This window comes from Colias croceus, chromosome 8 (genome assembly GCF_905220415.1).
Source record: "Colias croceus chromosome 8, ilColCroc2.1".
NCBI classification, from domain to species: Eukaryota; Metazoa; Arthropoda; class Insecta; order Lepidoptera; family Pieridae; genus Colias; species Colias croceus.
In genome coordinates, this window is record NC_059544.1 from 11,249,442 (window position 1) to 11,275,280 (window position 25,839).

Sequence of the window (25,839 nt, forward strand, 5' to 3'; positions counted from 1 at the left end):
GAAAAACAAAGTTAACAGCAAATAAACAGATAGTTTTCAATTAACAACAATTCACAATGAAAGTGGATACGATATCTCGCGGTCAGCCGATAACGGCCATAAACACGTACTTGCCACGGAGATAACCACAATACATGAATATAGTCCGTCTGTACGTGTAGATGTCGGTATATTCGGATGATACGTCTATTTACCCCGTACCATGATATCTTATGCAGTATTCTTTCCAGTGTTGAAAAATGACAGCGCTTTATATAGATCGTCTAGCGCCATAATGTTCCCAAGCTAGAAATAGTAGGTAGGTACTGCTATAAGACAATCTGATGATACCCTGGATATGATGGCCTACACGTATGTTACGCTTACCTGCTGTTTTGTTTTAAGGTTTGAGCTTACTGCCATTATCACTCCAAACTACCATACTCAATGACATATCAAAAGGATATAATATCAACAATATTGCTGGCAATGGCTGGCACCAAACTGCCGTCATCTCGTTCGGTTGTCTGTAATAAACATCGTAGAACAAACTCTGCTTGTTATTCAGAAAATGAATCTCGGATAACGTAAAGCCTGGCCGGGAAAAACTAGGGCAGGGTTGAAATTGTTACAAATATTTTCTTTCCTTGCGTTTAATTTTACGTTAATGCTATATAATTTGAATCATTAATTCTGAAAATGGGGTGGCTTTTCTGTTCAATTAAAATATACTGACAATTTTAAAGTTAATCGATCAGATTCTTTTGGGCTTTGTTTAGTGCAGTACCTACATTAAGAAACAACTTACGTAAAAAACCTGGCGCTACAATGATTGCGAATTATTGAATTCTAAGGTCAGATATTATTTCGGTTGCAAAAAGTAAGAGACAATCAGACACAGCCACGGTACGGTTTAGTTTACTCACAGACCACGCAGATAAGGTCTCTTCGAATCAGTCCCCTCTCGGATCCCTGCGCGCGCGCAAACTGTGTGACAAGTAGACAAATAACCGCGCAATCGGAACCAACGCAAATATTTACTGAAACAGTTTATTCAGTGTACTACAAGAAAGTTATTCGTGTAATTAAAGTGGAATTTTCGAGATTTTTATCCTCTAGGGCCTACGTTTCAAAAAACTTTTGGATGCGTTATTTGAAGGTATTCATAGATATACTGGACGTCTATTTTAAACAATCTATATGCGTTTTATAGTTGGATTGTTAAAAGTTTATTTGACCTCTGTTAAATTCAACTGGATGATGCAGGGAATAAAACGTTTTAATTAAAGGTAGGTAGTAGGTACGGATTTTTTATCATCACCTTATACATACTTTACTAGAAGCATCCTAAAACGTAGTCTTAATTAATGACTGTTAAAAAAAAATATTTTTTATCAATACTGAATATCATACATTACATTAATGAAATCAATGAGTTTAAATTAATTGAAATATTACGTTACAAGTTACAACTGCGATTTCGCTAATGATTTCCCCGATAAGTGCGTAACGACGATTAAGTAATCGCAATAGTACATTGAACTTAGTTAAAAATAGATTCGTATTGAGACGGATTTACTTTTAACCTTAAATTTTTAAAGGTTCAAATATAGCTGTATATAAAATTCAAGATTAATTTCACCAACATAAAATAAGGGTTAATAGTTAGGTACCTGTTTTAACATAAATTACTAAAGCAGCCGCGAAATATAGACCGGAGATAAGAAGTCTCCAAGTAAATCTTCTTAAGAGTAAATACATTTAAGATATAAGTCAAATAAGTCTTGCAACATTGTTAAGAACGATTTATGATACTCTTGTAGGTATTATGTGTATCGTAGTACTTATGTTTAATTGATTACTGGATATAGCGTGTTTAATAATATAAGATCTATATTTTAGCGTCCAAGGTACTTTATAAATTCCAAATTAGAAATTTCATTTGCATAGCAAATGAAATTTCAAGTAGGTATTTGTTTCAAATTGTATTAACCGCGAATTATTATTGTCATATTTTTAGTTAAGAATTAAGGGGATATTGAATCTCCTAAATTTTATGGTCAATGAATCAATGATACATTTTTATTATACTACATTGAATACAGAAAAACACCTTGAATTCGAATTATAGTTCAGTTTCTTTGGACCTTGCATACCTACGTTTAAAAGGAACAGCGAAGTTTGAAGAAACTTCTGATTACATATTTTGTAATATTACCATCTTCATCCCGATATGAGTTGGGTAGATATTATCCTTTACAAAAATTATATTCTAAACCTCATAATGAAAAAAATCTTCATAGGTTGGCGACTAGAGGGTATGGCCTCAGAAGAGGGTGCAGATGCGCTCAAAATATACTGGGAACACTTCTTCAAGGCAGAGACAGGAACTTATGAGGTATCCAACTTAGAAACTATTTTTGAATTGAAACTTCTTTCGGCGGGTTGAAAGTGAAATTTCAAGGTCGCGTCATGGCAATACCGTCACGTCATGAAGTAAGGCAACGATTTTGGTATCTTTGAATCTTGCGAAAGAAGTTTCACTTCTGACACGTTTGCTCGGACACACGCTCTTTTTTTACTACAAATTATGCCCAAAGAACTAATTTTATAACATTAAAAGACTGCTAAAAGTTGTTATGAAAATAAAATAAAATGTAAACACATTCCTTCAGGGATTACAATAATTCTTTTAACATTTACATAATGCTTACATTCATAATAACATACTTATTTCTATTTCAGAAATCGACATGGCTCGACTTGTTTCTAGCCGAGTTTATTGTACGACTCAACGAAGGATGCAATCCGAAAGATTTAATCAAGTTCTGGTATGTATCTAACCATTTTAACTGGCTGAAAAAAAGGGGAAAAGCTGCTATTTAATTGTTCTATCGTTTTTTAAACGAGAGCCATAATAAAGTGATTCAAGAGCCATAATTTCTATTGCTCCAGTTTTTTTGGTATCCTGAGTTTAATCAACCATATACGCTTTTAAATCGTAAAAGTGTATCGATACTCGACCATTACAATATTTAATTAACTGTTTTCAACAATCTACCAAATTTCTAAAATCTTACTCATCAACCTATATTTCTCCAGTCCACTAAGCGGCGTGGTGTCACTAGTGGGGTGCGAGCTGCTGTGCGGCATCCACCGCGTGACGTCATCCATCAACACGCACTTCTCCCCCCCGCTGCCTGCCGCCTCCCCCTCGCCGCTAACCTGCCCCCCGCTCGACGCAGATGATACAGCTAATGGTAATAATTAAATAAAGTGTGTGTTTGTAATTTCTCAGTAAAAACTTGGAAGCCAGTTTTAAATTCTTACGATTTGAACTGCACATTGTTTTATCGGAAGATTTCTCGTGATCAAATCTCAAAGTGTTTATTGATGGATATTGTCTGATAAATAGGGGAAATTATATTTCAGAAGAGCCAAAAAGTGAAGGTACACCACAGAAGTCGTCCAGCCTTTTCACTCGCACGAATACTCAGTCGTCTTCAGAGATATTGCGTCAGTACTTGCTGGGTGGACTCGCTTGGCGCTGTCTCGTCATGCTCAAGGCGTTGGGAGTTGAGGTGAGTTGCTTTTCCACGGTACGTGTCTACCAACATCCAGTTTTCTCTAAAATTCTATATCAGGACTATCGGAGCCGTTAGCGGTTACATTCTTAAAAACACTCTGTCAATTTTTTAAGGGTATATTAAGTCTGTCCAAGGAGCGATTTTACAAACGTGCAAAATTTTCTCTAAAATTCTCTATCACGATCTTATAAGCCGTTGAGCGGGTGCACTCTGAGCATTCTTAAAACACTAAGTCAAATTGAATAGGGATATTAAATACCTATGTGTTCTTTACACTTTTGACTTGATATCCTTGATAAATAACCAATGAATCAGTCAAATCCAAAATTACCTCTTCGTTAATTATTATTGACGCTACTCGTTTCTATCTGATCTCCGAATACATATCTATAACAGCTAGTTAATGGGTGCACTGTTATCTCGGACAAGTTGTAAAACATTCTGCCGCCGACCCCGATAACCTCACTTGTTGGCCAATATACGTCTACTGCACTAGTTACTAACCATGACTTCGCCTTACATAAAGTATGGTTCTTACAGAAGATAATATTAAAGAATTATTGATACTGTCCATGGCTTGGTCTTACTTCAAGCTTAGTTCTACAATGATTGAAATAAAAGATTTGTTGATGGAATATGATTCAGATAATGAAGACGTAGAAATGTATGAATATTGTACAAAACTAAAATAAAAGATTACATAGGAGATTATAAAGGTAGTCAACAATATGATTTACCTTGAGAATTAGTACCGAAACACCCAAGTTCAAGTTCGAAGTATAGTCGAAATAATAGGCTTAGTAGTAATTCTTTAGTATCTAAACATGTCAATATATCTAGCGCCGTAAAAATAATCTGCAGATTTGAGTAATCAGCGCAGTCCCGAAACTTGAAAAATGGTTCGTAAATAAATTTAAATATGTACTTGATTCTTTTAGATATAGTTATTCTTTCACTTTCGTTTTCTACAAACTCAAACTCAAATTATAAAATACAATTCCTACTTTCTTAATTCCCTAAATTGTACCTAATATATAAGAAATTCGGATTATAGGATATGGTTTACAAAGTGATTGCCGTATCCACGTGCTGTCGCAGATAACGTGAATGGTTACAAAAACTTATGGCTTCCAATGTCAATGTCACACACGGTCGTATAATCTGTGTGTATAAATAAATATACGCGGTTAAGCAAACACATATTTTATATTAAAATATATTTTCATATTTATTGCAAAGTCGTAGAAACAAGTTTGTTAATATTTGAAATTATAATTGGTGGATTTGAAATGGTTTATGAGATTAAGTAAATCTTTTAATATTATAATAAATTTGAATGTGTTATTTAGTCTGGTCTCTAAAGTTGATGTGACCATACTGGAATTTTATTGTTCGTCTTCATTATTACTTTTATTATATTATATAGCAGTATTATTTCCAGAGGTGAAAAATGACAGCCATCACTCCTCTGTTCACTTGTTTCAATTTCCGATCACTAATCAGTATTATGCTCCTTTTTATTAAGATCGCATGAAAACATTCCAAAGAATGTTTAACAAAGAATCTCAGGATGTTACGATTCGAAGAGTGAAAGACGGTTCATATAAATAATAGCATCATTCTCTGTCTTGTCACAGGCCATATCCTTTAAGGTTTGTAGGCGTAGTTGCAACAGACAATAAAATATTCAACCATAAAGAGATTTAAAAATAAACGACTAAAGTATACAAACAATGAACTGCACAATTAATGTAGCAATAAATTCACTGACAGGATTAATTTAACTGTTTGAACATATAATTAGCAACTGTTTCTTTAAAATAAAAATATCAGTGTAGATTGATCTGACGATATTGTGGACATAATGACCAAATGTGAAATTTAATTTTTAGTTTAAGCTCGACTCGATGCTCATAAATAATGAAAGATATTGTATGAATAATTAATAAACTGTGTATTTTCAACCACTTCGATGATTCTGATTAAAGTTTATTTACGCAATACGAAAAAACGGCCACCAATTGACCCACATTATGAATTTCTATTTTTAGTTTAGGTTCGCCTTGTTTAACAACCAGTTTTTGTATTTTTAATATTGGGCTCAGTTCTTATTTTTGTCATTTTTATCCATATCATAATTTTTCTTATTTTAAAGAATGAATTTTTCATAAGTAGGATGTTGTTATGATACCTAATCAAAGTTTGATGTACTCAGTTACTTACACATTTTTTACATATCCTTTATGCTTTGCAGAAAGATGCACAACTAACTTCAAGTCTATTTTTGAACATGCTATTTTAAGATGTTTCTCTTTGCATAAGAGCACGGATATAGAACAAATTGACACTGCTGGGGTTGACCCACAAGTACAGTTGCAAACCAGTTCTGAAACTGCACATTGCGTGTGTATAATGTCATGTGATTAATGTATTCTGAAGTGGCATTTATGATTTAAACGCTTCGTAAAAGTGTCAGCGTTTATGTCTATTTTTATAACTAAATATGCTCTTCCTCCATCCTCGAGAACTACTTTATCTATTGAAAAAATGCATCAAAATCTGTTGCGTAGTTTTAAAGATACATATGGACAGACAGACAACGGAAGCCTACTTTGTTTTATAATATGTAATGGTTATTATGTTTGAATGAATGTATTATAAAAATTCAGAGATATGTAAACTACTGCGTACAAAACGAAACATATTTGCATATTCATGAATTAGATTTAAAGATTTTTTCTTAATAAAAACAAGAAAAATATAGAGTATCGAATTTCATACAATAATATTTAGAATCGTATATGGTTGAAAATTTGACGTCAATTATGTTTTTACCCTTTTGTATAGAGACGGTTACAATAAAGGCAATATTTGGGTAAAATGTTATTTACGGGTCGATTACAATATTGGTATAATAATATATGGGATACTTTAATCGACTTGTGCTCAGCCACGGACTGAAGCTTAATTGTTCATAAAACATTGGCTTGTGCCGTTAACAAAAATCAAGAATCATTTAGTTTAACAAAATCGATAAAAAGGTTGAATTACTTCCCCTTTCTTCCATCTGTGATATACCACGAATTCACTATAATATAATGGTTAAGGACATTTATAACTTAAAAGATTACATATTTTTAATCACTTCAGTACAAGGAATACAAGTATTTAAAATCTGTTGAGATGACTATTATTCCCCTTCCATCAAACGATAACAACCTAGGCATTAAATAAGAAGGAACTACAAGGAGCAATTTGTTAAATGTCCTAATCATTATACCTTACTAGCGGTCCGCCCCGGCTTCGCCCGTGGTAAATATTTACGTTTTCTCTCCATAGGAACCATCCTCGTACTTCAAGGATATATAATAAAAAAAGAATTATCGATATCGGCCCACACGTTCACGCGTGATGCCGTGACCAAGGGAAATAGGGATTCATTTTATATATAGAGATTATCTAGAATTCTAGGACATCTACTAATCCTCATATTATATCTCTCCAGGGTCTCTCCTGCTGCCGGCAGCTCAGTTCAGTTCTAATCTGGTTGTTCGGTGAACTGAGTGCAGCGGGTCGGGTTGCTCATCGCGGGAACACCAGGCGGGAGGCAAGAGTGCCTATACATGAGCTGTTTTCTAATAGGTATGGCTATTGAGTTGTGCAAAGATTAGATGAATACAAAACAAATCTAAATTTAAAAGTGTTTTTGTTTGTTTTTGACATTACAAGGTACCTATTCGTTGCTAATTGACGTCATAGTTTGCAAGTAATTATTAAATTTTAGGTTAAATGAATAGGTAGGTACTTATTTTTTTTTATTCATTATAGTTTTATAAATTGACTAATAAGGTTGACCTAACTAACAGAGACCAAATTTTTTTCTAGGCTCGGAGAAATTGTTGATTTAAAACATCTTTTGCTCGTATTTCTAACTTATCTGCAAATAATATGCCCACTTTAATAAAAAAGAATCAATTATATTATATAAAACAACATAACATAACACCAATCTCAAAAAAAACAGTAAGCGCATACATGTTACAAACACATTCTGTATCCAAAATAATTGAAAACATGCTGTAACTCGGATCTTTTCTTTCTTTTTTATGGAGGTGGCCTTAAAATTGGAGAAAAACATCTTACTAATGACGTGTTTAGCGTCATTTCGTATTGCACACGTTTTATTTTATTAAAGGAAGTGCCGGTTATGCAAAACATGAACAAAAAATTAATGTGAATATTTAATAATATCTTTAATAGCAATTCAGTCCGTTTTCAATATTTGTTTACATTATGTGCAACTCAACATATTTGTTTACTTTTTAGAATATGGTCGAAACAAAAATCAAACGGTGTGCAAAATCAATCTACGGCGGTGGAAAAGGGCTCCCTGTGTTCGAGGTAAATTTAGTTTATAATAGTGTTAGAGTTTTATCATATTGCGCAGTTATTAATGCGATTTATGCTCCACAGGTCAAGGTACAACGGCTTGACACGATTAGAAGCAGACGCCAAAGCTAAAAAAAAGTCCGCTAGAAACTCAGAAATTTCCTCAGATTCCGGCGACACGAATGATGACTTACAAGTGTTGAATCGATCTATGACGATCAAAGTTTGCCCGCCCAATGACGACTTTGATTATTTTAATACGCCAATTCGTTCGTCCAGCGACTTCACTGAGCCACTGTATTCCGATCCCTTCTACACGCCGAGAAAGGCCAAACCGAAAGCAGACGATTACATGAAGGATAAGCATCGCCAGATTATCAATTCTGAAATCGGAACCTTCGAATTTACGTTGCTCATAATAGACTTACTACAAGAGTTATGCAAAGCGGAGAGCAGCCTGTCCGGCTCGGAAGGATCGCAGATATCCATGCAGTGCATCAATTTTTCGCTCAAAAACCTCTGTTCTTTGCAATTCGGTTCCATGCCGAATCAGTCGTATGATCAGCTAGAGTTAGCGAACATAAAAGTGGCCCTCACAGAACTGTTGATAGTGTCGCTAGATCAAGTTCTGGTCCACGCAGATTTATGTGCCAAACTGATAAACATCGGTATACTTCCAATGCTCCTACGTATACTCGAAGACGTCGTCTGCAAATCGAGTGCCAAATACAATACCAAAGTTGAAAAACATAATCGTGCAAAAGTTGTCGAAAAACCGGACAAAACAGAATCGGAGTATCTTCTGAAATTTGTCTTCGGTATAGCATATTCTATAACAGCTTTTTTCTATTGTTTACTCATGCAATGTCGATCCGTGGAAAAGCTAAGAGAGTTCACGGATCAGTTTAGATTATATGGAGAATGTTTTAAGGGTGGTTTGCTCAAAGAGTGTATCGAGCTAATGATTCGGATACCAGGGTTAGACGATAACGAAACTGTGATATTGGTTAAGAAGCTTATAGAATGTATAGGAAAATTAGTTAGTGGGATGAAGCGAGTTAGGAGTGAAGTGATACACTCGGCAGCTTGTCCGCGAAGTCGACACAAAGCGTGCAGACAGAGAGTAGCAGCGGGCATGCATCATCATCATGATATTTTAGGCGAAGCTGGAACTGGCTTACCCTTACCCTCGGCTTGTTGCGTCTCCGTACTGTATGGAACGCTCACATCGCTCGTACCAGATGAAGAAATATCAGCACATAAAGTTCTGAGAAACAAAATCCTACGCGTAATGCTAAAGTGTGGAGTGTGCTGCTGTTTCTCGCCAACCATTTTAATGGAGAGCATTGTACGGCTAATGTTGACCCATAACAGTGTGGCGAGTCTATGCCTACAGTTACTTGAGCACACTGTTTATGGAGACTTGGGTGCGAGTGTTCTGATTCCCAAAGTGACCGATCAGCTTCCTTGTTCTATTTGCGAACAATGCGATGATAATAGAAATCTTGGAAGAAAATATTGCGCTCACGGGGTCAGTCCCATGGAGAGAAAGAACGTGTGGTCTTTCTTGATACATTATAACTCTTTACTGCAGTTGGACAATCATAACAACGTGTTACACGCTACTGTTAGCCACTTGCTGAAGGTGACGCCAAAATGTCGTATGGAAATGAAATATGAATTACTCTTCAGTGTGATATATCCGACCTTTATTGTATCAAAACATAGATACATAATACGGCTCGAAGAATCAGCCTATTTCTTAACAGTGTCATGTCTTAATATCTTCGCCAATTTATTGAACACTGTGTCTTTCGCCGAGCAGTTTATTCAGAAAGGTGGTTTGAGTTACGTCCTCGAATTGATATCGCTTCCAGAATTTTCCAGCCAGTGTTGTGCGATTCTCGAAATCGCAATAATAGTGGAAATATACAAACTAATGAAAGAGAACGCTGAGCTAACGTATTTTCGTGAAATGAATTCGCTAGCATCCGTACAGATGCTTTTCAAATCTCTCTCTGAAGTGACGGATAAATGTTGCCTCGCATACAAAACAAAACTACCCGCAGAAAAGTTTCAAGAGCTCTGTGACATAAACAAGGAGAGGGAAATGCTTTCCTTAGTTGCCAAAACGACGGAATACATGAGGCCTTCAGTGCCAGTAATAAAGCCTTTATATTCGGATAATAAATTGGAAGACAAGAAGGAAGATGACGTGGAAGTATTGAAGAATGTTCTGACGTTTTGGAAGTCGTGTGCTGGACTGTGTCTACACAGTCCAATGTTTAGAGAATACACTGTTAGCGAGGCGGTGTTCACTGAAAGCTATGCTTTGCTGAAAGTTCTGCTTCATGTGGTGTGTAATAGTGAGCCGCCAGCTGTGGAAAGCAGACTGCTTATCAAGATCATGGAAGCATTATTGACCGTCCAGTTTTCTGTCTCGGGTAAGTTATATTATCTTATACATTTAGTTTCTAGTGTTGTGATCAGTCAGTGACCTATCCTTGCTCATTATAAGTTTCGATTCTATTAATTGCCTTACTATAGTTTAAGTTTGCTGCCTGCCCTGCTTATTTTAAGTTTTGTTTCAAATTATGGTACATAGGTATTCCTAGAGTATATTTGTTGGGTCTTTAATCTCTAGAAAGAAATGAATGAAATTCAATCTCTCCAGTTAAATATAGATTTATTTAGTACACGGGGTATTGATCCCAAGAGAATCAGATTGCAACGTGACATTGCTAATTAAGGTTAATCACCAAATTAAATCTACCTACCTGAGAATATTTATAAATTCCTAATCACATAACTACCAGTTTTACTTCATGTTTTTCCTAAATATATAAAAAAAAATTCAGAATCGTTATTTGTCGCGTTGCCCAAATACAATATGAAGACTAACATTTTCGAATAAGATATAAACAATATTTCCGTACCATTATAACCTCTATCTTAATAGCACAAGAGTTCTATTTCAAACATCAGGCCCTTTTTAATAGATGAAATTAAAATTAACTAATCAATCTTAAAGTACCTAGTTAATATATCCATTAAATACAATTATTTTGCTCTATTTCTCCTACCTTTATGTAATTTGTGTACATCAAGATTTCTAAATTGGAAAGTGACTTTAATCGTACCAAATAGATAAGACACACGCTTGTTTTGTTTATAAACAATAAATCCTGTAAATGACTCATCATATCTGATTACTTCAGATTTTGCGTCACGGTGATATGTTCAAACTATTTTCCTTGTACACTAGGAATAATCATTAATTTTTAATTGAAATATAAAATGGGATGACCGCAGATGAGGTAATAAGTTAATTAATTTCACAAAATTGATTACCTACGCGACTAAATAAGTGTACAGGTAAAACGTAATATGGACACGAGAGCATATATTAAAAAAATCGAACTAAGTATTTTTATAAAACTGTGCGTCATATTTTCCCGTTGTATCTACCTTAAAAATTATATTTAACTGATAAGGGCGCTTGTGCACTACAAGGAATTTTACCGTCCGGCATTCCGATTTTTTACGGTCCGGTGTGGCATGAAAAAACCGATGAATTGCTTGTGCACCTGTCCGTCTTTACTCGGATCAGTGCGGTACAGTTCAAGGAAGTTTGGCGGTATAATGCTATCATAAATGATTGTTTTTGCATTTTACAAGAAACAAGTAAAGAATATATAGAAGGTGAAATATTATATTACTTCGTTATAATAAAAAGTAAAGTTCCGTAAGAGATTTAAGGTACAAGTCCGAGACGGGCCGCAGACCGCAAACTGCAACCGCAAACTGAAAGCGACACCACTTGTTTCTATGAACATCTATGAAATTGATTCCAAGCGCGGGAACACTGCTGCCTGCAGACGCAACGCGCAGCGTGCGGCCGCGGCGCGCAGCGACCGCAGACTGCAGTATGCAAATGCCACCTGCGCGGAAGTGACAAACTATCTTTGTCTTTTTTGTTTATATCATTTAGACACGGTTCTGTGCATTGTGCAGCTACGGCATGCAGCCGCAGTTGGAATAGCGACCGCAGGCAGCATTGCGGTAACCGCAGCCGGTAGCCACAGTGTCGCCTGCGGTTGCAGTCTGCGGCCCGTCTCGGACTTGTACCTTTAAAATGCGTGTTTCACTAATTTATTTTAATCGGTGACGAGGAGCTAAAGCTATTCCCACTTGAACTTTAACTTACCAACACTTACTTAGATAATAATTATTATAGGTCAATGTATATAAAATAACAATACCGACTTCTCAAATCTCATTGCCAACTAAAAGAAAGTAAAACAAGAGCTTGCTTTCAATTGGCATATGCAGTAAAAAGAGTAAAATCCAAGCAAGTGGGCATTCGAAAACAATAATTATACCTACAGCGGCTCGTAGACACAAAAAACCATCCGGAATAGGGAAAAGTAAAATGTCGGACAGTAATATTACGTATAGTGCACAAGCTACTTTAAATAAGCTTAAAAAAAGCTTTTCTCCACCGGACTTTACATCCAAAGGAAAGAGAAGAGTTTGGAGATATAAGTTGGCAGACTGGGACGAGATGCGTAACTTTTTCTCCTCCTATCCTTGGCGCCAGGTTTGTTTCTCATCTAACGACCCCTCGACCTGTGCGGAGAACATCGCCGATGTTATACGTTATCATCGATGCCAAAGCTCGACCCTGGTTCAACGCTGAATGTGCTCAAGCGGAAAGAAGTAAGGAAGCCGCATATCGAACCTGGGCTGATGCTCGAATGCACAAATCTTCTGATTTACACGAAAAAAAGAAAGCTTTTAACAAAGCTGCCAAGGACTGTAAAAAGTTACTCAAGAGGGCAAGATTCGATCATATTCGCCGTATCGGAGACAAACTCGCATCCTATCCAGCTGGTAGTAAGGCATTCTGGTCGCTTGCGAAAGTTGTTGAATCGAACTTTTCACGATCCTCGCTACCACCGCTGCTGAAACCCGATGGATCACTTGCTCATACTGCAAAAGAGAAAGCCGACACATTTGCTATACTCTTCGCACAAAATTCACGTCTTGATCCAACGAACACAACACCACCTTCCTTACCACATTGCTACTCAGTTATGCCTAGCATAAGTATAAGGCAAAAAGATGTTCTTAACATTATGCGTGGTCTTGACGTCAATAAAGCAAGTGGTCCGGATGGGAACCCTGGAATAGTCCTGAAAATGTGTGCTCCTGAGCTGTCTCCTATCTTGACCCGCTTGTTTCGGTTGTCTTTAGAGTCGGGTCTAGTCCCTAAGTCCTGGAAGCTTGCAAACGTGCAACCTGTGCCCAAAAAAGGCAGTCGTGCGGACCCCACTAACTATCGCCCGATTTCAATCACCTCCATACTCTGCAAGATTATGGAGCGTGTATTGAACAACTGGCTCCTTGCGTACCTAGAGGCCAACGATCTTCTTAATGACCGGCAGTATGGTTTCCGCAAGAATAGATCGACTGGCGATCTCCTGGTACACGCTACTCATATTTGGGGAGAAGCCATAGAGAATCACGGTGAGGCACTTGCTGTCTCCCTTGATATCTCTAAGGCTTTCGATAAAGTCTGGCACGCTAGCCTCCTAAGCAAGCTTCCTTCATACGGAATACCCCCTGATCTCTGCACTTGGATAGCCGACTTCCTGAGAGAGCGTTCTATCCAAGTAGTTATCGACGGATGCATATCTGATCCTCTGGATATTAACGTGGGTGTTCCTCAGGGGTCTGTACTTTCTGCAACGCTGTTCCTGCTGCACATAAATGATATGCTACGGCCAAACATTTTTGGGTACGCGGACGACAGTACAGTTGTAGAAAGATACCTATCCAATGCTGCTGCATCCAAAGAAACTATAGCGACTGAGAGAGAGGCCATGATTGAACGAGTGAATAGCACTTTACTGGATATCTCCAAATGGGGCGATGCGAATCTGGTGAGATTTAATGCGTCAAAAACGCAGGCGTGCCTGTTCACAGCGAAAAAAAGTCCACTTCACCTAGCTCCGACTTTTCGTGATGTGCCGATCGTGGTGTCAGACAGTCTGCAGTTGCTTGGCGTCACCGTTTCGTCGAACCTCAACTTCAGACAGTTCATCGAATCTAAGGCGCAACTTGCTGCAAAAAAGCTCGGCATTTTGGCCAAAGTAAGGCAATACTTCACACCTGACCAGCTTCTTAGATTATACCAAGCCCAAGTTCGGTCTTGTGTGGAATATTGCAGCCATATATGGGCTGGAGCTGCAAAAACTCATCTAGGCGCCTTAGATTCGATGGAAAGGCGTGCTAAAAAACTTATAGCCGACCCGAGTCTGCTCAGCGGCAAACTCTACACTCTGGAGCACAGACGCAAAATTGCTTGCCTTTCAGTCTTCTACCGGCTTCACTTCGGTGAATGTGGGACTGAATTACACCACCTTATACCACCTTCTCCTTTCCAATACAGGACGTCGCGACGAAACACTGGTTTCCACCCCTTCGTGGTCGAGATACCCCATGTGCGCACCAAGCGCTTCGAAAACAGTTTTTTAATAAAAACCGCGAAGATGTGGAACTCCCTACCGTCATCCGTGTTTCCCGATAGATACAATTTGGATCTATTCAAGGCCAAAGTGAATAGGCTTTACCTTACTGATCAGGCATGCTAACCTGAAAGACCGCATCTTCACTTACCATCAGGTGAGATGGCGGTCAAATGCCTGAGCAGTGTGTTCAAAAAAAAAAAAAAAAAAGCTAGTATTTAGATTAATGGCGTGCCATACCGGACCGTAAAAAATCGGAATGCCGGACCGTAAAATTCCTTGTAGTGGACAAACGCCCTAAGCTTTCCAGAAAAAGTCATTGTAGTAAATACTTATTAGTTATTACTATGTTTAAAATAAAATATGATTCCCTTTAAATTTCCTTAAATGAAATTGAAAAAAAGTAAATAACTTATCGTTTTTTTTTTACTTTAAAGACTTACTTTTTTTTTTCATTAGGCAAGGTGCGCTCATTATTCATAAAAAAATATATTTAAGCTTATCGTAAAGTACTTCTCACCATGAAACATAAAAACTGCATCAAAAATCGGTCAAGTACTTATTGAGGTACGCGCATTCAAGGGTTCTGTAGTTAGTTTTCTCCTTAAAAATGTTGTGTTTTATAAATTTATAAAGAATAGAAAAAATTCGATCACGAGGCGGGACTTGATTGATTTATAAAGCATTTGAATGCCTTAAAAACCAAAAAATATAAATTCATGTTGTGTTTTACTAAAAACTTTCACGTTTCAATAAAAAATACACACTATAATCGAAATAGTTGACCCTGAACACAGACAGATTGACGATTTTGGAAAAAGTACGTGGGTGGGTAAAAAATACATGGGCAGTCGCCCTTTTTCCATTTACGACAAATTCTGTGCATAATCTTAAAAATTAAAAATTAATAAAAAAGCTCCCAGTACAATTTTATCTAGAATTCTAGAGTATATACGGTAAAAATATTTTTTTTTTCACTTAAAATCAAGTAACTAAGTAGATAAGGTTTTTAGAAATTCGACAGCTCTTGTATGGAATTTTAAAGGTTTTGAGTTTATATAGATTTGACATTTTCTTTTCATTAATAAGTCTAGTATCTATAGTCGAGCCAATTTAATAGGCAACATTTGACGTCTATCAATTTTATCTACGAAGAGAGGTAACCTGCTTAAAAACATCGATTAAAGTGAATTAATCGATACGGATTTGAAACACTTGTCAATCGAATTTATTAATTTATGATGATTTTTATTCACAAGTAATCAATGCATTCGATTCTAGATGTCAGATTTCGATTTTTAGAGTAACGTCTCTAGTATTTAAAAAGAAAAAAGGTTTAATGACACAAAATTGTAGCGACGTCAGTTCTTCAATTCAGAAATTGTTTATTATGTTTAGTATGGTTTATCAGTAAAATGAAATCTTAAAATTACTTGTATCGGTCATCATTATTATAAATATGTAATCGTAATTGAAAAAAGTTAAGCAAATGTGCAGTTCTAACAAAACGAAATATCATGTTATTCTATGTCGTCGTTACTAGGTTACGTTGTTGAATTTTGTTGAACTGTCAAATGTTGCCTATTAAAATGGCTCTACTATAACTATTTGTTTTAAATTAATTCGCAATTTTCAATAGATGGGCCTATTTTTGCTTGTCTCGATCATTATCAGCAACAGACCTTGCTTTTAAGTAGATAAATGAGTGGGTGAAATTACCATTAATTACCATATAACATCCTTTTGGTTTTAGTTTTTCTATCTTGTATTTGTTTTAAACGTTTAGTCTACCCATTACATGGATGAGACTCTAAATTACTATCGTTCTGCATTCAGTCTGAATTTAATCTTTACGTAAACAGTTGCAATACATATCTGTGAAATCCCATGTCCCCTAGTGAGGTAAGGGGCAGATGCATTTGCATGCATTCTTTAGGGACAAGTAGGTGATCAGCCTTCTGTGTCCTACCAGACCGAAACATTTTTTTTTCTTCGTTTCCACCGGGAATCGAACTCAGGACCCCTCGGTTCTACGCTCACGCGTCTACCACTGTACCAAGGAGGCGGTCATATAGGCAATACAGTGAAACTTGGTTAAGTGGGACCTGGATAAGTGAGAAACCTCCATAACTGGAACTCATGCTGAGGTCCCAACACTTTGGCACTGAATTACCTCTATTAGTGGGACGAGGTAAACCTCTATATCTGGGATTTGTTCTTTCGATTTATCATCATAGTTACCTCTATAACTGAGACAGCGAGTAAATTTTATATGCATAAACCTCTGTAACTGAGATAAAATTGTTTGTTCACTCATTCTTATTCTACCCACAAATTCCACACGTAATTCCAAGTACAAACTTTGAGCTTCAATTACTTTCAGTTTTAGTTTCGCTTTACTATCATACAAATGTTTATTTGAAAAATGTCAAAACAAAAGTTCGTTTTGTAATTACGTTATGTAACGTTAAGTTACGTACTTGGAATTACGTGTGGAATTTGTGGGTAGAATCGTTATCATTACGTAAAAAACTGAAGTTAATATCCGTTTATGAACATGTATTCTCACCTCTATTAATGGAACCCTCTGTAAATGAGACAGATATTTATTTATACCTGTATATCTGAGACACTGGGTAAGTGGAATACCTCTATAAGTGAAACGACATTGCAGGTCCCTTGATGTCTCAATTAACCAGGTTTCACTGTACATATCAGTAGTAACTATACAAACTACAGTAGAGTTAAGTGGAGTAGACAGAATAATAAACAATCACCCAGAGAAAACTCAAGTCATACAGTCAAATAATACATTAAAATCTTTGTAGGTACTTACGTAGTAGTACAAAGGCACTCTTGGCGCGCCCCCAAAAATGCTTTTAAAGGAAAATTTTAACTTTAAACATGTCGTATTGACCTCCAATATTAATTATCCAACAAATTACCTCTGTTTCACAAACAACAACAATACCGTGAAATAATTATAGACAAACCATTATGATTAATCTTACATGTATTGATGTCAACAGATTTGTATATGTGTGTGTGTGTAATGACTAACCTCGCATCTATGAGAATGTTTTTGTCATCGCCTACACTAGAATCAGAGGTTAACAATATATTTGTTTTTGAAGTGAAACTTTATCGGGGTTGGAAAAAAATTTAGTGTAACATTTTTTCGTTACGCGTGACATTTTTCCGTTACGCGCCATCTTTTTCTTATCCCTACCACGCGTGATTCGACGTATTTCCGTAAAGTTGCATATATGTAGTAAATTATTTTTTGAAAAATAAGATCATAAAGAAGTTTCACTTCTTACGTGTGTACACTAGTACACGCACACATTTTTTATCTTCATTTTTAAGTCTGTAATCAATGATAAGTAAAAGGGTGTAGAGAGGTTATTATACTTCGGACATGGCACGTCAAAATGTGGCTAATTAGCCAGAGCCAATTAAAATATCATTGTTTGTAATATTTAACGCGTGGATTCATACTGTTGTAGTCTGATGATATACATATATATGAAAATAACTATTATTGCCATTAACGCCCAGATTCAAAAATAATAAATAGCAAATTAATGTAATGTCATCCCTGTCGTAGAATAAACGTGCAAGATACAACATTTATGTGTCATTGCCATTTGGAATGAAAAAAAGAAGAAGAAGTACAACATTTATATGTAGGATTCAATCCAACTTGAGTAGTTTAGTCATTATGTAACAAAAATTATAAATAGGGTAACCGTAAGTATAGAAATTCGTCCGTGCGCATCAAGCATTGTGTCAGTTTTTATGTATACCTTCTTTTAAACATATTGTTTTTAACATGTTTGAATGACGGTTTTATATCGCAATTTCCCTCTATAATAATGTTTCACGTTATATTTTTCACTTATTGCGTAGGTCTGTTATAAAATTAATTCTTCATTCAGAATCTAAAATTGTTTCCTCCAATTAATTGGTAGGTACATTTTGAAAAATGTGCCACGCATATATACCTCCATAGAATTTTTAAAATCGGCCCAGTAGTTCCTGAGATTAGCGCCTCCGAGCACACAAACAAACTGATCAGCTATATAAAATATAGATTAATTATTAAACATTAAAATTCTAATAAATCATGTAAGCTAATATCTATAATTGGAATGTTTAGAGATATTTATAGCACTACAAAGTAGTTAAACACCGGATCATTGCACCTAAGGTTGTTTAGTTAACGTGAGGTTCAAATGGACTAGTTATTCCAGGCGATTAGCAGATAATATTCTTGACCAAGGCTGGTTGGTGTTGCCATATCATTATGTTGTGGAAACTGTGGTGCGTGCATTCTGAGCAGATAACTATACTAATATCAGAGATAGATAGATAATTCTTCATTGCATACACACAAAATTACACAGATAGAAATCAAACAGAGACAAGTATGTACAAATAGCGGTCTGATCACCAGGTAGCGTTTTCTTCCAGACTACCATTAATTAATAAATATAAACAAAGAGACACATTTAGAGGTGGGTGACAAGTATAGGGTAAGCAAATATAATATAGTGTTAAAAGTACAAGTGTATTATGATAGAACGCGTGCATTGCTACGAATAAAAATATTATTCGTAGGCGTATTGTTATTGCGTTGGTAGATAATTTTCTTATACTTGCGCATCAAGCTGTAATAAAGATGAACGAAAGAGGAATTATAAGGTTTGGTACAAGTTAATATTATTTATTCCCGAATTTTTGATCAAAATAAGCTAGATATAGCATATAAGTATAGCGTTGATTTTCACCATTTCCTTTGAGGTATTAATCTGTCTAATGTAAAAAGTGTCTAGGTATATAATCAAGATTCAATAATTACAATATCAGAAGCAGTTCGTCGTCTCGATCTTTATTTGCTTTTTTATTATTTTATAATACAAATAGTTTTCTGAATGACGATATACGATATCTCGAAGATAACATTACGAACTGATGAGCGAGTTGTCAATAATGCGTGTAATAATACTACATACGTAGTTCTTATTGAAGCAATCGTCTCTTCCGGCGAACGGGACAAGCATTGGACATTCACTGAATATGTTTCGGAGTATAATCACAGTCGGATATTTGATACAGTTAAATGAGTGACAATCGTTAAGCGTGTAATTGGATTTAATTGGTTCAAAATACTACAAATGTATATATTGGAAGTTGAAGTATTTACGGTAGCAAACGACGACACGCAACTGTTTAGGTACCTACATTCGAAAAGATAAACATATTTCGCCAGTAGCGTCCGTATACAATAAATGATATTATGTTTATTTCGTAAGATAAGGACTTCTGTTTTAAACGAGTTATCGCTAGTAAAAATACCTTTGATTTTATTTTGACGTTTTTTATGAGTAGCTTCGTGAAGGTGATCCATGATGTCTATCACAAGCTCTTTTCGCTCCCAGCTTTGCCCGCATAGTTACAGGAGAACCCGCATGGTTCTCGCTCCCGTAGGATTTTTGGGATACAAATTATCCTTTGTGTTAATCCAAGTTATATATGTGTGTGCCAAATTTCATGAAAATTGGTTCAGTAGTATTTGCGTGAAAGAGTAACTTCAGCATTTATAAAATTAGTAAGATTTATGATTATTTATTATTTGTTCTACTCAGTCTGAAACCTAAATTCACAATACAGATGCGACATCAGGCCGCTCAAAAGAAACAAGCTGCTACGTAGTACGAAGCGCGCTCAGCGAACACGCGAGCGGAGCGGGCGCGTGGCCTGGCGCGGCGGGCGGGCTGCGGGCGCTGTGCGACGCGCTGATTGGCGTAGCGGTGGCACGGCCTAGCGCGGCCAGACCGAACTTTACACCTTGCAAGGTAAGTGTTAGAGGTGATGTGGTTTCATGTATGTTGGAGGTTATAAATCGATTCTAGGAGATAACATTTAGACAAAAGTTTTTATATGTTCTCAATGTATTGTTAAAAAATTGCCTTTTTAAAATTTAAGTATTCAGGGCTTAACATAATTGTCCTTTAATTCCATTTAAAATGTGTTTTTGTCTGCAAAAATTCTGTAAAGATGTCTTATCATTTCCTTTTGGATCTTTTGTCCGTAGTAATTCTGTAACTTAAAAAAATATAATAAAAATATAAGCATTAAAAAAGGCATGACATCTCACTAAAGTAATGTATCAATGGAATCACAGATCCATAATGTAAGTTAAATTATTTCACGATTATCACATTATATCCAGATTCCAGACGACCAGTAGGTATTTTACACTAAACGCTTCGCGATAACAAAAATGCAAAAAACAGACGCAACCGCGAAGTCTGTACAAATGTCAAGATATTACGCTAACCGATGTAGGAATTGCGATGTTATCTTATCCTGTTCATGTGAGAACAAATTTTATTGACCATTCATTGGTTTCTAGTTGTATGAAGATGATCTTTTCTCGACTTAAATGATAATCTATACTAATATTATAAAGCTGAAGAGTTTGTTTGTTTGTTTGAACGCGCTAATCTCGGGAACTACTGGTCCGATTTGAAAAATTCTTTCGGTGTTAGATAGCTCATTTATCGAGAAATATTTATATATCTTCACGCTACGACCAACAGGGGTGTAGCCAAGGGGGTGGAACCGCGTAGAGCAGCTATAGTATATTATATTCCTGGTCCAGTATATTACATAATGAATTTAACATTTCTTGAAGCTTGATTTCTGTTTTGGTCTCGGATGCATTTATAGTGGCTGATAATTTAGTATTTAAATAATTATAAATTGGTCTGCATAGCATCACACTTGCAGATAACTCATATTTACATACAATGTCGATTAAACTCGAATATCGAAGAGATTATGTTTTGAACCACATAAAATAGAACACAATTTTTGGCAAATATTGTTAGGATTTTACAATATTACATTAATAATGTAAGCGGATTTCCTTTGTTAAGTACGTAAACATGACAAAATAACAAAATTCACGATCTTCCTTGATCATTACTTACAAATTATTGTCACTGATACCTTCAAGAGTGGTACCTATCAGATCTCAACACTTATCTGCATCTGAATCTAAGATCCGCTCGATAAGAGCAGATTTACGATTTACCTTTCACCAAATTGCTACAATAAGATTTTATCAGTTATGAATAAGATAAGAGCAATTACTTCGGTCTATAAAAAGTCTGGTTTCCAGTTTAACATAATAAAATATAGCCTTAATCTAAAGGCACGCTTACATACATCGACCTTAATGTATTGAAGTGTAATTTAGAGGTTATTCTAAAATCAGTAATCGCTTTATAAGTCACCTGTCTGTGTAAAAATGCAATCTCTCGTTAAATTTCTTAAACTATCTAGGCTAACAAAATTTGCCTAACAATGAAATATCAACCCACTTAATTTCATTCGTGTATCACTTCAATATTTACGGTAAATACGAACACAATGCCTATTTACCGTAATTTAGGCATTATAATTATTATCCTTTGTGTCAAGTCCTCTTTATCTCATATGTCTATAATATAGTCTTCGAGAGCTTTCTTTAGAAAGCGAGAGATAAGAATAATGTTGCCTCTCCTAAATAGTTGATCATCCAAGTTAATTCATGGCCAATGAAGTCATCACACCTTCAGCTGACTACTTTTTGCGCCCTTAGAGTTAAATACATTAAGATCAAGATTGTTTGATAAGATATAAGAGACGTAACGTTAACCCTTAGCAGGTATCGTGGGTCAAATTTGACCCAGAAGCGAACATTTTCGATTATAATTCTTTAAATATTTCTGCAACGACTGTGCGCTTCTAAGTATTCTCAGTGCGTCGCTAGCTGCAGCGGGGGGTGGATGTGCAGAACTGTGACTATTTTAGGAGCGGAGGTAAGTAGCTTTCTGGGTCACGTTCGACCCACGACACCAAATAAGTAACTTTTTTCACTGAGTGTAATTACTTACTTTTTTGGTTTTATTGTTTATTTGTACTACATTGGAGGGCTTTTTGAATGACAGACAAATCGAGGAGTTGATAAACGACTTAAGTGATGATTTGGAATTGAAAAATGAAAGAATACCAAATGTAAACCAACTTTGTGACGACGAAATCATGAGCGATCGAGACAATCCCTAATCTGTTAGTTGCTTAGAAGACAGTGTATTTGGAGTAAGTTCTGACGACGATGAAAACGAAGAGGAGATACGAGAATAATAGAAAATATACGAGGAACGAAAATACGAGAGATGAGAGTGAAGAAGATGAGGATGATAGTTGATGGTAGAAGTCATTTTGGTTTTGGTTGTCATTTTTTTTATTTTATGCTGATTTCAGAAGCAATTTGTTTTTTTATTATAATAAAGATATGAGAAGTGCCATAAATATATTTAAGTTAAAGTTTTTCTAACATTTCTATTTTTTTTTATGTTTTAAGTTCATATTAACCAAAAAGTGCCAAAAAATAAGGTTATTTACAAATGTGTGTAAAACATGATATTTTTTTTATATTCTAAAATTAAATAAGGTTATTTTGTAAAAAAATATTTTTTTTATTTCTTATCTAACCATATTTTATACAAATATTAAAAAATCTACGTTCTACAACAGATTGTTTGGTATGGGTAGAATTTGACCCACGATACCGGTAGTGTTGCCAAAAAAGGCGATACCAGCTAAGGGTTAATTTTGAAAGTTACATACTAATTATGCTACACTAGCTTTCTGCTCGCGGCTTTGCTTGCGTGGTTTTTATGAATTATGATTTTTTTTATTGTGCATAGGAACCCTGAATATTTTGGGGATACTACACTTCTTGGCTTCTTTCTGCAATCTTCTCTACCATTTTTTTTATTGCATACCCGACAATGGAGCAGCGAATTGATGTTAGGATCACCTAACATCAATTCGCTGCTCCATTGTCGGGTTGACGGGTGCGACCATCAGGTCGCCGCCCATGACAATTCACAGCATTAGGGAACACTGCGAACATATTGCCGACTTTAAAGTGGAAGAAGGCTTTTCACCATTGAGTAAATATTTCATTTAAATTGGTTTTATCATATACATCACACAAAAAGCAAGTAAAATAGACAGACCAACAGATATTTTTTCCAAATTGTACATAGTATCGGATAAATATCAATCTTGCTCTGACTCATGATTATAAAACAGTTATTTTGAAATGCAGTATCCATCTATATTTTTTTAAGTTTTCCTTGATCTCCCTAAATGTTAAAAACTTATCTTTAACTGATAACGCAAAGGTAGGGTGGCCAAGTAAAGTTATTTAGTAAACTCGAGGTTATTTTGACGGCGAGCCCGACTCGACCTTGGCCAATAATGACTATGAAAATATTGCAATTATATTATGTGCTAACTAAAGTGGCTATATTGTGGTATGCGTTATTTGTTTTTATAGAACGGCCATGTCTTGCAGTATAATAAACAGCATGTTTAGGTTATCGAGTGATGTGATTTTTAAATAAAATAGACTTACTAATGTATTAGACAGTGATAGATACGTATAAATTAACTTATAAACTTAAAAGACTAACAAAATAGAACCGAAATTACTAGTCCTTTTAACTAAAATAAAATTTGCATTGGCTTAGGAAATATCTATAAATAAAAGATATTACATGCTCTAGTGCTATTTGACCTTAATTATAAAACAAAACATTATCAACAAATCTTCAAAATTTACTAATGTATTCTAATTATCATTTTAATAGATACCCAAATGAATATTTAAATGCGTAATATCTCAAACCCCAGTCTTTTTCCTTTTAGCCAAAAACTTTGCTTAGGCAAACCACTATATATAGTTAATAATGAGTTAATTCATTGAAACTAGCTGTCTGAGACGCATGGTTTAACCCGGGGAGGTAACCCTGGCCAAAAGCAAGTACCTATTTCTTTAGCTCTTGCGTTATTTACTACATCATGCAGCACTGCCAAGTATCAACAAAATCTGTCCTATTTTATTTGCTTCAAAGAGTATCAACCAATCCTTACAATTTCACGTTTATAATATTAGTGGGCTTCATCATTCTATTATAACTAAAAAAAATCAATCTACAGACGTCACCTAATACTAAGCCGTAGCTAAACGGATCGTTAGTACAAAACAGTGGCCGTTTTGACTAGTGTTACAAGCCCCTCCAGCGCTCGAGCATCGCGATCAGTCACCAGTCCACGCTAGGCACCGACCCTGTATACCGGTGTTTGAACAATGTGCATGTGTGTCAAGTGTAGTGTTGTGTTTGTGTTCGTGGATTTGTGAAAACACAACGTTTGTTTAGTGAAGATAACAGTTAAAAAGGTAGTGGAATGGTAGATGTTCGTAATTTTGGAAAATGTTTGGTATTTACAAAAATGTTGTGAGGATCTCTATAGGATGTTTATTGCCTGTAAAAAATATAAAATGTCACTATTTAAATGTTTTGTAATAAAAATAAAGTGTTATGCTATTTTTACGATCATTCAAAGTAAATCAAAGCCTAATAAAAAGCGCGCAGGAGTCTCTATATACCTAATCATGAACGAGATGAAATTGTAAGAGATATTTCTTATCAATTTCTCCGTATACAATGTAGAACGCATTATACTACCGGCTGAGATAGTTTAAACTGATATACAATACATGACAAATATTCTATAGGATCCGATAGGATAGGTAGACCTATTTTCAAAAAAAGGTTCAGTTTATGGACTATGTTACCAAATCCAAATTGTATAAAATAAATACACAGTATAATTGATTCAAATGGTTAACTAGGTAGTAACATAATATTTAACATTTCTGACGATATAAATATAATTCATAAAATGACAATGATTGAATTAGGTAAATATTTTGATTCTTTAAACCGGAGAAGGTAAATTAATATAGTAAACGAAGAATTAAATCTCTTATCATTATGTATATCTATATAAGATATCCCTCATTAATAATGAAGCGATGAAAACAAGTGAACCACATTTTTAACGATAAAAACATAACATTAGTCGAGAAGGTTATAATTTATTATAGGAGTTTCGCAACTTTAGCGTTTTTGATAATAAAGCAACTATGTTGTAAAGGTGTGTAATTTTGCAATACTTTATAATGATTTGCAAATTCATTACAGTTTATTCAAATGTTAATACCAATTTGTTGTATATTTTTCACATAAACATAATAGAGATTACCTTCATTTTCTAAAAAAAATCGCTATCACACAGAAGGTTGTGTCGTTTTTATTCAATTTGTAATCACATTATTAAACGCACTAGACTGTTGAGGAAGCCATAAAAGCCTGATTTATTTTATAAACCTGGCTATTGCAACTAATTAATGAAGAGCAGTGGTGGCTCAGTGGTGAGACCTTAGA

At 35.3% G+C, this 25,839-nt stretch overlaps 2 protein-coding genes across 3 annotated transcripts in view; both read left to right on the top strand.

The window, feature by feature from the left end:
* The first annotated feature begins 947 nt into the window (after positions 1–947).
* Positions 948–9,874, top strand: LOC123693722 (lysosomal-trafficking regulator-like). Its single transcript, XM_045638919.1, has 9 exons — positions 948–1,268; positions 2,283–2,377; positions 2,725–2,810; positions 3,082–3,239; positions 3,412–3,560; positions 7,072–7,208; positions 7,893–7,967; positions 8,040–9,793; positions 9,843–9,874. The coding sequence occupies exons 2-9, from the start codon at positions 2,300–2,302 to the stop codon at positions 9,872–9,874; spliced, it is 2,469 nt and encodes an 822-aa protein (XP_045494875.1). The 5' UTR covers positions 948–1,268; positions 2,283–2,299.
* LOC123694057 (lysosomal-trafficking regulator) overlaps positions 9,772–25,839 on the top strand; it is a 68,515-nt gene continuing 52,447 nt past the window's right edge. The window contains exons 1-2 of one of the 2 annotated variants that reach the window (XM_045639354.1): positions 9,772–10,399; positions 20,159–20,343. In XM_045639354.1, the coding sequence (XP_045495310.1) occupies positions 9,895–10,399; positions 20,159–20,343 (690 nt within the window). In that variant the 5' untranslated portion in view covers positions 9,772–9,894. Of the gene's footprint in view, positions 10,400–20,158; positions 20,344–24,631; positions 24,789–25,839 lie in introns of those variants that run through there. The other variant, XM_045639355.1, reaches the window with a different exon arrangement.